Genomic DNA, 16,637 nt, shown 5'->3' on the forward strand with positions numbered 1-16,637 from the left:
TTAATAATATGGTATTAAGATTAGCAGGTATAGTAAAGCTTCCATATAAAAATATACTATAGGGGCTCAAGTGGAAAGAAAATGTTTTAAAAATGATGATGGCAGCATATATACAAATGTGCTTGACACAGTGGATGCATGTATGGATTGTGATAAGAGCAATAAAATGATTTTTAAAATAAACACAAATATATGTATCCAAAAAAGTATTGTAAAATACCTGATTAACTTTCATAAACTGATTATGATACTGCTTTAATACCCTGAGTACAATATATATGGCAATAACTAAGAACACTTCCCCATCTTAAAATTCCCAATGTGGGAGTAGAGGGTATAGAATTTAAAGCGGATTGGAGGGTAATTTCTTCACACTAATTCTATCTACTACAAGAAAAAGTCTCAACAGTGATTTCTAGTTTAGCAAAAAAAAAAACAAAACTTCCTCTAGCACAGCTACCACTAATAGTTCTCCTAATAAAGATGTTTTCATTTTCATTTAACTTGGGGTTTCTGGGGAATTTAGTAGTACACTACCCTGATTAGCATATAACCAAGAGAGTGAGAAGGCAGACTTAAAGCTACTGACAGACAGGCTTATGGATATGGGTTACAGTCTCCTCTAATACTCGCTACAAAGTATTTATAAGCCAAGATGGTTTAAGTTAAAATGAAACATAGTTATACATTGTGATCAATACATACAGCACAGCAAACCTGATAAATTTGAGTACTTTATCATTTCAACAGTACTTCATATAAAATGAGTTCAGCCAAATAAAAAAAACAAAAAAAAACCCCTCACTGCCATCAAGTCAACTCACTCATAGAATAAAGTGGCCAGACATCCTGCTTTTTAACAATTTTTCCCATGTCCCGCAGCATTTTTAAAAAGTCCCGATTTTTAGAAAGAGTGCACGACAAGCTAGGGTATACAGTTTTCGGCTGCCATATGGCTATTTCGCCAGGACATGAATTTTATCAATGGTGTCCCGCTTTACCAATGTTAAAATCTGGTCACCCTATATAGGGGCCTCTGTGGGTTTCCAATACTGTAACTCTTTATGGGAGTAGAAAGCCTCATCTTTCTCCTGTGGTCAAATATAATAGTGTATCACAATACACACGTTATAACAAAATGAAGTTGAACAAAAAGTAAATTTTTTTCAAACAATAATAATCTAAGTCTTTTATTCTTCAAGGTAAAGTATTTTGACATCAATAACTCAAGTTTTAATGTACACATTATAATTTATTCATTAATTATTGTTACTATCAATAATAAAAAAAAAGTTTTGGAAGTACAATACCTTAGTTAGAGCAGCAGTATGATCTTCTCCACAACAAATATAAACTATTTTCTGAGATCTTAGTGACTTTAGCAAGTTAGGAACATACCTATCTGAAAATTCCAACAAGAGACGTTAACGCCGTTTCTTAAATTAAAACTCTTCTAAAACATGTTTCCTCTAAAGTTTCCCAAACTAAATAAACAATGATGAATAAATCATTTTAACTATAATTCACTGAATTTGTAGGACGAGTCTAATAAAATGGGTTCCCAGATTTGCCTATTTACGTTACTGTGATAAAGGAGGGGTTTGAAAAACCAATATAAGTGTCATACTGCCCATATGATAATTTGCATGAGATGTGGCAATCTACAAATCTGAGAACTATTTCACACGCTTCTAATTTTACACACACACCAGTGTTTATATTCACGTCTTAACATACTCATATGATGCTACTTAAAAGTTTTAAAAGTATATTTTTTATTACTGTAACAGGTAAAATATATGTCCTAAATCTGACTTATTTTTTCTTATGGAGAACAAAATATTCTTTAATTCTTATTGAAAGTATTATTTGCAATTAAAAATTGTTACTAAAGCAATAACTCAATTGTGCGTTGTGTTAACTATTAAGGTAATGAACTTTTTGAAACTGCAGGTCTTGTAGGGCAGATATTTGCATTCAATCCACCGAAGTTACAAAAAACCAGTTCCAAGATTCCAGCTTGTTACTAGGACTTATAATTTTTTAAAATTCGAAATGTTCATTTTCAAAACTCTAGCACCATTGAGTGTTGAAAGTAAAGTTCAACCAAAGAAAGATTAGTTTTAATGACTCAGATTAATTTTCTTGAAAATCTCCAATTTTACCAATTTTTTCCACCAGTGGCAAACAATAATGTAGTAATTCTAGTTATTAATTTGAAATGTTTTCCAAATTTAAGGAACATCTAGCTATATCAGAGATTTCTCCAGATATACTTTCCGTAGTTTATTTTACAAAAACGAATTTTTTTGTCTTTCCATCCCCCAAATACTATTATCAAACAGAAAATTTTATCCACATCTCATTATCTCCCTACATTAAGAATCCCTGCTCTATGTCAAAAGATCATCTTTCCTTTAAAGTACATTTAATTGTGTATGAGAACTTACCATTTTCATCGTTCAGACCTAGTTGACCAAATTTATTTCGTCCCCAACCAAAGATAGCTCCAGAAAGGGTGAGTACAAAACTATGGGCTCCTCCGGCTGCAACTTGCATGAAAGGGATGCCAAGCAAGGACTTAATCAGTTGTGGTGAAGCCTGCTTTTTACAGTCAAGGCCTAAACCCAATTGGCCATATTTATTCTGTCCCCAACTGAAGACTTCACTTGCTGTGAAATAAAAATCATAAAATTAACTAGTTTTCACATACACACACACACACACACGTCATTTGTAGTCTACCTATCCTTCTCACCATATGGAAATATGCGCTTCTCTTTTTGCAATTAATATTGTTTTTCATATGGAAACATATTAAGACATACGTCTATATTTGAGCATTCTAAATTCTAAAATCACTCACCTGTAACTTTCCGTGGGAGAAAGACGGGGCAGTCTACTTCCACGCTGACTGCCTTGCAAAGTCTATGAGCATAGCTTTCTTAGTCCTTTAGGGCTGCTAGGAGCCGAAATAAATAAACAGCCAGAAGTTTGGGATACTAATGAGTAAGTCGCAAATTGGGGGTAGTCTAATTTCTTTAAGCACCTCAAGAAAGGGCTGTCTCTTTAGTACAGGCAGTCTCCGGCTTACAGCCAGACAACTTATATTTTTGCCCTTTATATTACGTAAATCTGTCTCCATCTTGATCCAATTAAAACCCCTACTCAAAACAAATTCTTCATCACAATCACATTTTTAAAAAGTAAATCATTTTATTGCGGCCTTTACAACTCTTATCACAATCCATACATACATCCATTGCGGCAAGCACATTTGTACATAGCTGCCATTATCTTCAAAACATTTTTTCTATTTGAGCCCTTGGTATCAGCTCATTTCTCCCCGCCTGCCCTCATGAACACTTGATCATTTATAAATCTTTTTTTCATGTTTTACACCGACCGCTGTCTCTCTTCACAAACAATCACTTTTCTTGCTGCTGTACCTATACTTTTTAAATCAATACAAAGACTAGTAAGAACCATGGGCACCTATTCCACCTCACTTTAACTAGGGTCGGATCTCATTCACAGACTGGAGACTACCTATACTCTTCATTAGTCTGTATTTTCTCTTCAGAGGGTTTATTTATCCAAGCTCAAAGCTTCGTTTTCAGGTACGTGCTGACAATGTCTAAAAACTTACCACTAGTTCAGAGCTCTCCCTCTGAGCAATAAATTGTTTTATAAAATTATTGACCTCACATCTCCACTTGTATATTACAAGGTCATTCCATCTCAGAATATCTTAGCTGAATTAATGACCCCATCTCCACTTCCCAGACCTTTCCCCAGTGTTCTCCATCTCAGTAAATGGCATAACTGATTTAACAGGAGAAGTCATAAACCTAAGGAGTCATCTTTAAACACCTCATCTTTTACTTTACAGGAATTGAACGCATTACAAAGTCATATGTGTACATAGTTTGCTTTATAAAGAAAAATATGATCTAAATAGATTCGCTATTTTACCTGGTTCTCCCTGCTATCATTTGTTTCCCTGTTGCGGCCTTATTTTTCAACTTTACACGCATTATCATCAAACTATTAACTGACATTTTTCTTAAAATAGATTATAAGTAAATTTCCCTATAAAAATCAGACGCCTGGTCTTCGCCCAAGAAACAACCTCTCATCAGTGACTAATATGTTCTTCCAGAAATGTTTATGCATAATACAAACAAGATTTGTATGTATGCAGAGATAATTTATAGAAATGCAGATTTCAAGTTGCTCACCTGCAAAAACAAAAACAAAAAAAACTGGTGTCTTCCCCCTTGAAGGGCAAACATGCCTTGGTAAGGACTACAGGGCTTTAGATAAACTACTTTTATTTTCAAGAGGGGGGAGCGGGGAGGGAGGGGGAAAATGAGGACGTGGTGCCGGGGGCTTAAGTGGAGAGGAAATGTTTTGAGAATGATGAGGGCAATGAATGTACAGGTGCGCTTTACACAACTGATGTATGTATGGATTGTGGTAAGAGTTGTATGAGCCTCTAATAAAATGATTAAAAAAAAAAAAAACTACTTTTATTTTCAAATTCATTTCATACTCCTCCCTCACCTGTTATGCTCTGGCCATACTAGCTTTCCTTGATATTCTCCAATGCCCATTTTCCACACACTTTTTTCCTTTGTCTAAATCTGGACATCTTTGTCTAGCTCATTTCTACTTTCTTTCTGCAGAAAGCCTTCCTTGATTTCCAAGATTAAGTCCAGTCCCCCTGCTATACATGTTCTAAATGCTCTAAGCTTTTTCTCTAAAGTCCCTATCATTGCATATAATTACACACAATGTATATAGGATTATACTATGAAAGCTAGTAGTGTATTACCTACACTGTATACCTAGTCCATTAACATAACACGGTACCTAATTCATACTAAACAAAAATCCAAACCTGATATTATGAAGTCGATTCCGATTCACAGCAACCCTAAAGAACAAAGTAGAACTGCCCTATAGGCCTTCCAAGGCTATATTCTTTACAGAGGCAGACTGCCACATCTTCCTCCCACAGAGTGGCTTGTTGGTTTGAAATGCCGCCTTGCAGTTAGCAGCCAGGTGCTTTAACCACTAGGCCAACATTGATCTACCAATCATACTAAGTGCTTGTAGTAGTTACGTAATCTGTTGTCAATTGGAGAATTAAGAGTGAAGGGGTGGAATTTAGCCTGTAAATCAGGTTGCAGCTTGATGACCTCATTTGGAGGGGCTAAGTAGATAAATAGCTCGCTGGAGGCGGGACTCAGACTCGCTCCCTGCGAGACATTCCTGCGAACAAGACACATGTAGCTACGCTAGAGCCCATGAGCTGAAAGAGCCACGTGGAGACCCACGGCAGCACTGAGATGCTTCCACCACCACTGGATCCACAAGATTTTCCACCCACTGGGCTGTGATCTTCCTGCATTCGGCGTCATTGCATGTGTTTCGTGAGTCTGAAGAGGAATTAATTGATTGGTATAGGACATATGGGCTAATATCGGATTTATGGACTTGATCTGGACTGGGATGTTTTCTCAATATTCAATTGCTCTTATATATAAACCTCTTTCTTGTACACATATAAGTGTCGATGAATTCGTTTCTCTTGTCTACCCAGACTAACATAGTGTTCAAAAAACTATTTTTGTTAAGTAAGATACTATTAAAGTACAAAACTACATGGGAGTTAAAAAAAAACACCTATCAGTCAAAATGCAAAACTGCCACCATCAGTAAAATCTTTGGGCTTCAATTTATATTGGATCAAATTACTGGAAGCGGAACTGGTAAAGCAGCAATGGATACATACAGACATCAGGCTTCCCAGTGTATACAGCAGTCTTAATTCCTTACTATGACATATGTGTAAGGCCCCGCTAACAAATTTTTTACTTCAGCCTCAATTCTTAGTATGCCTCCTTCCCAATACTCACATAAGAAAACTACATGCCAATACCCAAATACACCAAGTATACTGTCCCTCTTAGCTCCTTCTCCAATTCATATTAAAATCTACTCATCTTTCAAGTGTTCCATCAAATAACCAATGCCCTTATTATTTCAATCAATTACAACCAATTAAGACTTTTTAAATCATTTCCAAACTAGCATTTCTTCCTGCCTCAAACTAAAACTATTAGCATATTTGTTTCTTCCACTAATGTATTTCCCTAACACTTTTTCTCTTATCTGTGTTTTCCCACAACTCTAGCCTAGTGTTTTATTCATAGAAAACTTTCTAAAATTTTACATTAAAATGTAATACCAAAGCCAATGGAACTCAGTTAATAAAATTATTTTCTTTTTAAAACGTAGGGGTTTTTATTAATCCACAATCCATCCTTTAGCTGGCACACGAAAAGTCAAATGAATAAAAGAGGAAAGCAAACAAAGGTAATAGGCTGCTCAAAATTCTGCCCTGTCCTCACTTATACAATGTTTACCTATAAAATTAAATACTAACAATGAAAAATAAAAAATTAAACTGAAATGTTACTTCACAATAACAGACATAAAGTAACTAGGTAAAACTCTTAATAAAAAAATGCCTAAGACCTTTCCACATAAAACAAATCCCTATTGAGAAAAATCCAAAGGAATAGCAGCATGCTCAAGAATTAAAGGACTCAATAGTATAAAAAATTTCCCAAATTAATCTATAATGTAACCCAAAAAGACACATTTTATGTTTTTCTGTGTGTGATAATCAATAAGCTAATCCTAAAATTCACGTGGAAGTGAATATGTTTAAATAGAAAAAGTTGGAGGACTTTCTGCTCCTTTAAAGTATCACATAACAAAACTCAACACACAAAGAGTGGGTGGAGCATAAAAAACAATACTCACCTTTAGAAAGTGCAAGTGAATGATAGTATCCACAAGCAACCTGCACTATCTGGATATCTGATAAGCTTTTAATATTTCTAGAAAACAAGAAGAGAGATCATGATCAGTCAGTTCCATTTAACTCAGATCTGAAATGCCTAATCTACATGAAAGTAGAGTTTGCAACTGATCTAACAGGCCGTGCTATTTTTCTCATGTAAACTCAATTTACCAAAAGTGTATCTTAAAAGCAAAGTAAACAAATCAACAAATGTGATCTAGACATGAAACATGCTTTTATAATCCAAATGTTTATATTATCAGGTTCATTAAAATTTAGCTTAAAATCTGAAACTTTACAATATTATTTCTACAACAAATGTGTATCATCTGTGTAAAACTGATGTTTTATGAAACATATTTCTCTATCAAGTCTCTTAAGAAGCAATGGAGATTCCTATGATGTTGTTTACAATTTATAAACAATGAACCATATTCTCTTCTTTGGCTATCTTTCCACTTTTATCTAAACCAGTAAGAATCAATTTAGTTTTACTAAGGAAATTTAATCAATTCACATTTATTTTAATAACTGATGTCTTCAGTCTTATTTCTGCCATCTTGTGTTTGCTCCGTATTTTTCATTTCCTTGTTTTTCTTTTCCTGAAACTTCGCTTAATTGTAATGCCATCTAAAGGCTAATTTGTAAAATGTTACCAAAATTACTGTGTTGCAAACATCCTGTGTTCTTTTTAAGCAGTTCCCCTTCTCTTAGTCATTCTGTATTACATCTTAGTCATTCTGCTTTATTGTTTTTTTAAAAAAAATGGGGAGGGGGATATGTTTCTTATTTCCCTTTACCTGATACTGTGACCTGACCTGATTCTGCCATATGAGAGTCCGGAACAAGTTCTGACCAGAGTGTCGATACCCATGATTTTCGGGAGACAGCTTCAGCAAATCAAATTTTGAGCAGGAGAAAGGAGAGTTACTCTAATTCTATATTGTATTAAAAATATTTTTATAGAGTGGATTTATGTTAACTACAAAATTTGAGTGGTACTGCTACAATTAAAGAGATCCAACTGAATCTGCAACTTCGATTTTCAAACATAAAATGCCACTTTTCTGCAATTAGCAAAATCAAACCCTGGTGATACAAATGCCCCAGGAATAAAAAAATACATGGACTTATATACCTGCACTGAAGTTACTGAACATTTACTATTACTGCTTATGAGGACTAATGTACATACAAAGTGGCTTCAAAAAGTTCATGAAAGAACCCATTAGCTTTTAATTTCATTTATCTACGAAACCCTGGAAGTGCACCAAAATAATTAATAGTGAAATTTAAAAATATATTATTTAAAAATAAAAAGAAACTATTCTGTGTATCAAATCGAAATTGCAAGACCAAGGAAAACATGTTTAAATGCTATGTTCTCATAGCACCCTATTTTTTTTCCCTTCATACCAGTTTCACGATTAATGTTTTAATTTTTCATTAAATGTTTTCTCTGCTAAACAATAAGCTCTGTGAAGGCAGACACTATGTGTCTTATTACTAGAGAATCCTTTGTGCACCCAATCATGCCTGGCAAATGGTGTATACACTGTTAAATCCACCCAATCAATTCTGACTCACAGTGACCCTACAGAACACAGAACTGCCCACTTTGTATTTGTGAGAGGTTATAAATCTCTACAGAAGCATATAGCCTTGTCTTTCTGCCTCAGAGCAGCTTTTAGGTTCAAACTGCTGACCATATGGTTAACAGTACAATGCTTAACACAGTATACCAAATGGGCTCTTTAAATGCATTAAAGGATCCGTGAAATTTGTAAAGCCTTGGAGGCTTAATTTTAAACTAGTAATAAGTTTACACAAAACATCTCTATCTGCACTGCAATTTACACTCAATGATTCTCCTTTGCAAAACCCTATCATAAGGTTTGGACTACAACATAAATAACAATTTTTTAAAACATACTATAAAAGTTATTACATATTACAGAAGGGTTCCACTGTTACAGAAAAAAAAGAGATGCTTCTGTGCCACTAGAGTGCTAAACAAAATATTCTCTCCTTTCATCGCCATATATATTTATTAATACGTTGAGGACTGGGAGTGAGACAGATTATAATATTTTGTTTTAGCTTTAAGGGATATAAAATTAAAAAAACAACTCAACTCAACTCTAAAACTTAATTTACTAAATATAAATAGGCTTACCATGGTCTATTTTTCCTAAGGAGATAATGAAGTAGAATATATTTAATGAAATAGAATTTTATAGAATTTATCAAGAGCATTACATTTTTTAAGGTAAAAAGATAATTTAATGCTTTAGGCTTTCAAATTTGTAAAAAGATCAAAATACACTCACTGAAAAAAAATAAGTCATATTTTGTCTAAAACTATAAGCCATATAAAGATTCCTCACTAATCAACTTTATGTAAAGAAAATAAAAATTCAGATCTCTACAACATACATTTTAGACTGTTTATCATTAAAATGACTCCCCAGACAAGGGTCACAGCCTTAAAAATCCTCTAGATTCCTTACCTATTAGACTGAAACATTGGTCTGAGTGGCTATAAAAGGAAAAAAAATAAAACAACCTGACTTGAATTCTTTTGTGACATACACATTGGTTTCAAACAATAAAACTGCCCCAAAGTTTACAGTATATTAAAGAATTTTAAATAGAACCAATGAAATTGTTGGTTCACTGTAATGAATTAAATAATTTCTTCACCAAAGTCTTAAAAAACTGTTCAAAATTTTAAGTTAATGAATTTGGAAATGGAATGTAAATACCTCCCGGTGAACCTGGAAAAACCTATTAGGTGCTGAAAATGTGTACTGTTGCATTCTCCTATGTTTCTAACTTAATGTATAATGGTAATAAAGGGAGATGGTAGGCATTGGCACTTTCATTTCTGATGATAAAATTCCAACTAATGTTACCCTATTTCCCCGAAAGTAAGACATCCCCAAAAATAAGACCTACTTACAGTTTTGCCTCTCGCTGAAATATAAGGCATTCCCCTAAAATACGGTCTCCCGAAGCTACCATAACTCTGGACTCTGGACCGTAGCGGTAGACGATGGCTGCGCAGCTCACTGTTAGCCACAGCTGGAGCATACAGGAAGTGCAAGGTCTCTTTTAATAAAACAATAAACAATAAATGTGTACTGTATTCTTCTTCATGGAAAAATAAGACCTAGCACATCTTTGGGAGCAAAAATTAATATAAGACACTGTCTTATTTTCAGGGAAACAGGGTAACAAAGCCTACTGAAAAGGTTGCATTAGTTAATGAGAACCTTGAAGAATTAAAGCATTAAATATTTTCTAATAAAAAAATAATTTTCTATTGCTAGTGAAGGCACCATTTGCTTAATCATTTAAGAAAACGCATAAATAACTAAATTTTGAAAATTTTAGGTTCACAACAGCGCTAGTCTCGACAATTAAAAAAAAAACTACTTTTTCTTTTTAAAGTCGGGTGCTAAAAATAGGCAGGTGTTATACTCTTGCTAAAATTGGCTTAAATCAGGAAATAAATTTTAATTCAAACATGTTTAGTTTCTATAGTTTAGGAATAGCTGCATCATCTTCTTATAAATGTTTCAATTATACATATACCAAAGAAATAAAATTATAAAAAACACATTACAACTTTATTGCTAGCTATTGTTTCTCCGAATTTATGTGGGAAATTATGCACTCTCATTCACATCAAAACAAAAGCCAGCAAAATTAGGCCTTAACATCTTTTTATAAACCTAATACTAGGGAGCTTCAAAAAAAAAAAAAATCCCACTATCTTTCAATTCCATTTTGCCAAGAACATTTTGAAGCCCCTTTGAATATATCCTACATAAAAAAGAATCATTTCCTTCCCAAGCGGTAATGGTTTCAAAACAAAACTAGACTAAGCAAAAATTATTTAAAAACTAGTAAAAAGGAAGTTTTACATTCTTTTTAAATTTTAAAATCACTTTAAATTTCCACATTCATACCTATTAGCATAAAAATGGTTAAGAAAGTATAGCCTAATATGAATTTCCCCTCTTCTGATAACTCTAATAAAAAGCCTATAAGCACTAAATTTAGAAATCTACTTACAGATATGAGTTTCCTCCTGTTTTCTATATATGCTTTATTAACAATAACTTTCAAAGCCAAATGACATCTCTAAGTCCATAGGAAAAAGCCTACTGTTGTTAGGTACCACTGAGTCGGTTCCACCCACAGCGACCCTATACAAAACGGAACAAACACTGCCTGGTCCTGTGCCACCCTCACAATTGTTGCTATGCTTGAGCTTATTACTGCAGTCACTATGCTTCACTATGTCATATTATCTCATTGAGGACCTTCCTCTTTTTCATTGCACCTCTACCAAGCATGACGTCCTTTGGGTTTCCAAGATTGTTTACCTTATTAGAGCAGACAGCCTCAACTTTCTCCCAGAGTGGCTGGTAGATTTAAATTGCTATCTTTGTCGTTAACAGCCCAAGCATTAACCCATTACATCACCAAGGGCTCCCGATACAGACGGAAAAAGCATAGTGGAAGGATACAACCCTGGCATACCCCTTATCCTATTAGCTAAATCCTCTATCTTAAACCAAAACAAACATATCAATGTTAATTTTAAAATACACTAAATGTATGCAAAAAATGTCACCTGCACCTGAACTAAATCTAAATTTAGTTTAAGTATACTTTGGTTCCCTAGAGAGTTTTCATTTGTTCCTATAACTATTACTTGAAAAGGAAATAACCAAAGAGTTTAGGGAAGAGGTACAAACTTCTATGATTTAAAATATTAGGTAACTTCTCTAAAATTTACTTACATATGTTCTGTTTTCTAGTTTTATATAAGCTAATGGTTAACACATTAAATCGTGATCACTGATATACTAAAAATCAGAAACTATTTTTACACCAAGTAGGATGGACTTTTTACATAAATTCAGTAAGTTATAAAAATCAGGCAAGCAATATTTAATAAATATTCCAATAGCTAAGGTACTAAGTACGACTGATATTTTAAATTAGTCAAACTCACTTAAACATTTCAACGTGAGAAATTCTACCATAAACTGAGTATTCCCCACGTTTTTCTCTATAAGCATAAATATAAATTTAATTGATTGTAGAGAAAAATATGGAGCATATAAAAAGGTATTACCAAATTAAAGACAATAACCTACCCAGTGAACTACTGAAGACTTAAAATTGAAGAAAATAATTAAATGTCAACTTTTAAGCAAAATGACTTATAATCTAAACTTTATATTAACAAATTTATTATACAAGTTTGTTGAAGACCTTTTGGTCACCTTTGTTACCTGGGTACTCTGGTACAATCCTCTGATCCTAGTAGGCCAAGTTGTCCATCAGAATCAAGACCCCATGCATACACCTGGCCTTTATCATTTAATGCTAATGTATGAGCTTCTCCGCATGAAACTGCTACAATATTTTGGGCATCCAGGGCAACAACCTGCTCTAAAAAAAAAAATCAAGAAGAAAAAAATTACATTCTAGTTTTAAACTTCCAATGAGAAGAAAATACATCAAGTTCTCATTTTATGCAAAAGAGTTAGGTTGTTTAAATACACACTAAATATGTTATTTGGAAAAATCTAGGATATGTGTTTCATAAATAATTCTCTTTGTGGTAAATAAATGCAGATACACACTGTAGCACATAGTGACTTGAACATGTAAGCAAGAAATTGAGATTCAGAAAAAAATCTCTCAGAAAGTGTTCTCTATCCAAAGTTATTAGCAGTAAAGAATTCACCTGAAAAAGGAATTATTTTTAAAATTTGTTCAATTTTAAAAATACAATAAAATGATAATTGTCAACAAAATCACTATCAACTTGAAGGCAACCAACCACAAAATGATGATTTTGAAATTATGAAGTAACTTGAACTTGACAATTTCTATAGATAACAAATTCTAACAGATCTTATAAAATATACACTGAGTAATGAAAAGCAAATTATGACTATTAGTGATAGGTTTCATAACAAAAGATACAAAAATTCTATACATGGCTAAAATGTTTACATTTTAAACCAGAAACTAAAATATATTGGCTCTTCATAAGACTCAGTATTCACTGACATATAATTGAGGGAAGTGAGATTATTTTTCAGTTTTTGTTAATAAGATAAGCAATGGAATATTTTTTACAAAGACCACGGCAAGTCGTTTTATTAAATGCTATTTAAAACGAACTTTTTTTAAGCTTCATCAGAAAACTGTAACTACTATGTTCAATAAACCTGAAAGCCATATGTTGAAGAGTGATTAGAACTGGATCAATTAGGAATTCTTTGGAAACATATTTTGCATACAATGCAGCTGTTCAAAAATAAAGCAGACCACATTAAAGAAATTGATCCCCAGATATGAAGAAAATAGATTGTTATCTAATTATCCTGTATTTGGGGGTGGCAAGTTAGCTCTAGATCTTGTACACCAATCTGTACAACTCTTAAGATACCAAAACCTAAAAGTGTAACTCAAAACACGTAATGATACATTTTAAGTACTTTAATCAGCTAGTGAGGGTGTGGATTATGCACTGGGCTACCAACCACAAGGTCAGCAGTTTGAATCCACTAGCAGTTCTGCAGGAGAAAGAAGAGGCTTTCTAATCCCGAAAAGATTTATAGTCTCATAAGCCAAAAGGACAGGGCAGTGCTACTCTGTCCTACAGGGTCACTATGAGTCACCATCAATTCGATGGTAGTGAGCCACGTTACAGTACAGTGTTGATAATTCTTTAAAGTAGGATCAATACACTTAAATTCATTATTCTAATCTCACATCTTTTGTGTATGATTAAATTTTTTTGCATGGGAACTTCAAAAAGCTCATAAAAATTATACTGTCTTTTGATTTCATTATTCTACAAACTTTTGAAGCCTCCTTGTAGTATAGAAATACATATAAACAAAAAATGAAGCCAGAATATAATTGGCTTTCCCTCCAACTCAAGAAAATCATCAGAAGTATGACACCATTTCTTTACATCAGAGCATTTCCCTAAATCTTAATGATGATAAAAGGACAATATAAAAGGTCTGTTATCTCTGACAGAGGCCCAAGAAATAAGTGTCTCCAGGAAATCCGCAAAGGAAGTAACAGTAAAAAGTAGAAAATGCCAGACTGACAAGTAGTGTGAATAACATTGGCTGTGAAATCAGAAACCAAAATCCGAAAAACACACACATTCTTATCAGACACATCTACAGTGTACTTTTTGTTTTCCAAGCACTATAGATACAATGATAAATGAAACATGGTTCTTGCCATCAAGGGGTTAAAGTCTACTGAAAAACAGGATAATAAGGTAAAGGCTAAGAAATATAAACAAAAAGATAGCACGAAAATATGACTTATCTATTTAAGCCTTGAATATTACTAGGAAGAATTCTGAGAAACACTGACACTAGAGAGAACAGATGACAAGTACCTAACTGGGAAAATTCCAGTAATTTCTTTTGGTAAAAATAAACAAAAACAAAAACCACTAAAAACAAAAATCAAAGACTTAGGAAAATAATAGGAAAAAAACGTTACTCATCTCAGACAAAAAAATAACCTTTCAAATTTGTAAAAATCAAAGGAAAAAAAAGACCTATAAAGAAACACACACACTCAACTCACTGCCTTCAAGTTGAGAATCGCCCCTGAGGGTTTCCGAGGATGTCCATCTTGACAAGAACAGAAAGCCTGGTCTTACTCCTGCAAAGCAGTTGGTAGGTTGGACCCACCAACCTTCTGGTTATCAGTCCAACTCATAACCTCATACACCACCAGGGCTCCTTAATTGTATCAACAGATTATCAACTTGATTAATAAGAGAAATGTGAAGTCAGGTTACACTGACAAGCCAATATTATGTTCAATAAATCACCAAGCTATATACTTTTAATTAATGTACTCTTCTATATGGGCTAATGCATTAAGAAGTTTAATTTAAAAGACAAACACACACAAGACAAAAAAAAACTCCAAAGTAATCCAAAATTTGGTAAGTATAATTTCTACTGAAGTAGCACTGGTAGTACAGGGTGTGTAAGTGCTCAGCTGCAAACCAAAGTGTTGGAAGTTCTTACCCACCAGTCACTACTCAAAAGAAAGATAAGGCAGTCTGCTTCCATAAAGATTTAAAACCTCAGAAACTGTATGGGGTAGTTCTACTCTGACCTATAGTTCATTATGAATAGGAATCAATCTCGCAGCTGGTAGATTCAAACCTTTTGGTTAGCAACCCAGTGATGTGCAACAGCTCTAAAGCCCATGATGGTATCATTGCTGCTTTAAACCACTGAACTACCAGGGTTCCTCTCAGTTGTGCACTGATAGTGAGAGTAAAACAGGACTACCTCTAAGAAGAAGAATATAATATTAACTAACAAAACATATGCATTTACCCTTAGATCTGGTAATATCACTTTCTGAAATTTATCCTACAGATATACCTAAGTATAAAAGTACAGCTAATGAACAGCAAAAAACTGGAAACACTAAGTATCCATCAACAGAGGATTCCATCTAGACAACAGAATATCAATACACAGTAAAAAAAAAATGAGAGAAGAAACTATAAAATGGAAGATCTTCAGGGTATATATAAATAAGGGGTGGGAGGAGGGAGATTGGCAGAACCAAGATATAAAAGAACATATGGGTTTTGCTATACTTTGTGGAAGGAAGAGAAAAGGAAATAATATTTGAAAGTATATACAAAAAGCATATACAAAAGTTATATATAAAAAATATACACAAAATTAATTACCTATAAAGAATGAAGGCTTAAGGGGGAAAAAATGAAGGCATAGTTTTGCCTAAGAGTGTTGTCAAATTGTTCCTTTGTGTCTAACTTTCATTGCTAAAAGTGTTCAGTCATTTCAGGATTTTAATCTGTTCAAGTGAATGTCCCATGCATTTTAGTCCAATAAGCTTTCCCCAGGTGGTGTAGTGTTTACAAGTTGAGCTGTGATCCATATGATCAGCAGTTCAAAACCACCAGCAGCTCCCATGGAGAAACACTGGAATTTCTTTTACTATAAAGAGTTAGTCTCAGAAACCCAGAGGGGATGGTTGAATCAGCATTAATTCGATGGCAGTGAGTGAGTGAGTGAGTGAGTGAGTGAGTGAGTGAGTGAGTGAGTGATGTACATTGTCCTTTTCTCAGTATTTTAAATTTTGAACCACTGGCTAGATTAATGGCAGTTTATTAGAAATATCACAAGTCCTCTGCAGCTTACCTATTTTATTTCTCAAGAAGCTGATAATGCTGTCTCTACAGTGGACCAGGGATATATATAAATCTTAGATATATGAATGGATCATCAGCTTGCCACCTAACTGTAAACTGTGGCCCTGCTCAATCTTGCTCTCAACTAAGTGATCACTGAAGATATGGATATTACAGCCAAGAAAAAATACCTTCTGTTGTCTTAAAGCAGCAATTCTCAACCTGTGGGCTGCAACTCCTTTAGGGGTCGAATGACCCTTTCACAGGGGTAGCCCGATTCACAACAGTAGCAAAATTACAGTCATGAAGTAGCAATGAAAATAATTTTATGGTTGGGGGTCACTACAACATGAGGTACTGTATTAAAGGGTCGCGGCATTAGGAAGGTTGAGAACCACTGTCTTAAATGACTGTCTTAAAATAAGCAGTCACCTAGAAGAGATATTGGCTAACTGTGAACCAAGGATTGTAAATAATAAAAACCAAAACTAGAGAGAATTGTACTAGAGCTTA

At 33.8% G+C, this 16,637-nt stretch overlaps 1 protein-coding gene across 1 annotated transcript in view; it reads right to left on the reverse strand.

Moving 5' to 3' along the window:
* Positions 1-16,637, reverse strand: part of HERC4 (HECT and RLD domain containing E3 ubiquitin protein ligase 4) — a 134,871-nt gene that overhangs the window by 92,908 nt on the left and 25,326 nt on the right. The window contains exons 3-6 of the mRNA XM_004701380.2: positions 12,190-12,349; positions 6,838-6,914; positions 2,451-2,672; positions 1,311-1,402 (exon numbers count right to left, since the gene is read on the reverse strand). Coding sequence (XP_004701437.1) covers positions 1,311-1,402; positions 2,451-2,672; positions 6,838-6,914; positions 12,190-12,349 — 551 coding nt within the window. The remainder of the gene's footprint in view (positions 1-1,310; positions 1,403-2,450; positions 2,673-6,837; positions 6,915-12,189; positions 12,350-16,637) is intronic.

The sequence above is a fragment of the Echinops telfairi genome, unplaced genomic scaffold, assembly GCF_000313985.2.
Source record: "Echinops telfairi isolate 266 unplaced genomic scaffold, ASM31398v2 ScPeMD7_70;HRSCAF=299, whole genome shotgun sequence".
In the NCBI taxonomy this organism is placed as follows: domain Eukaryota; kingdom Metazoa; phylum Chordata; class Mammalia; order Afrosoricida; family Tenrecidae; genus Echinops; species Echinops telfairi.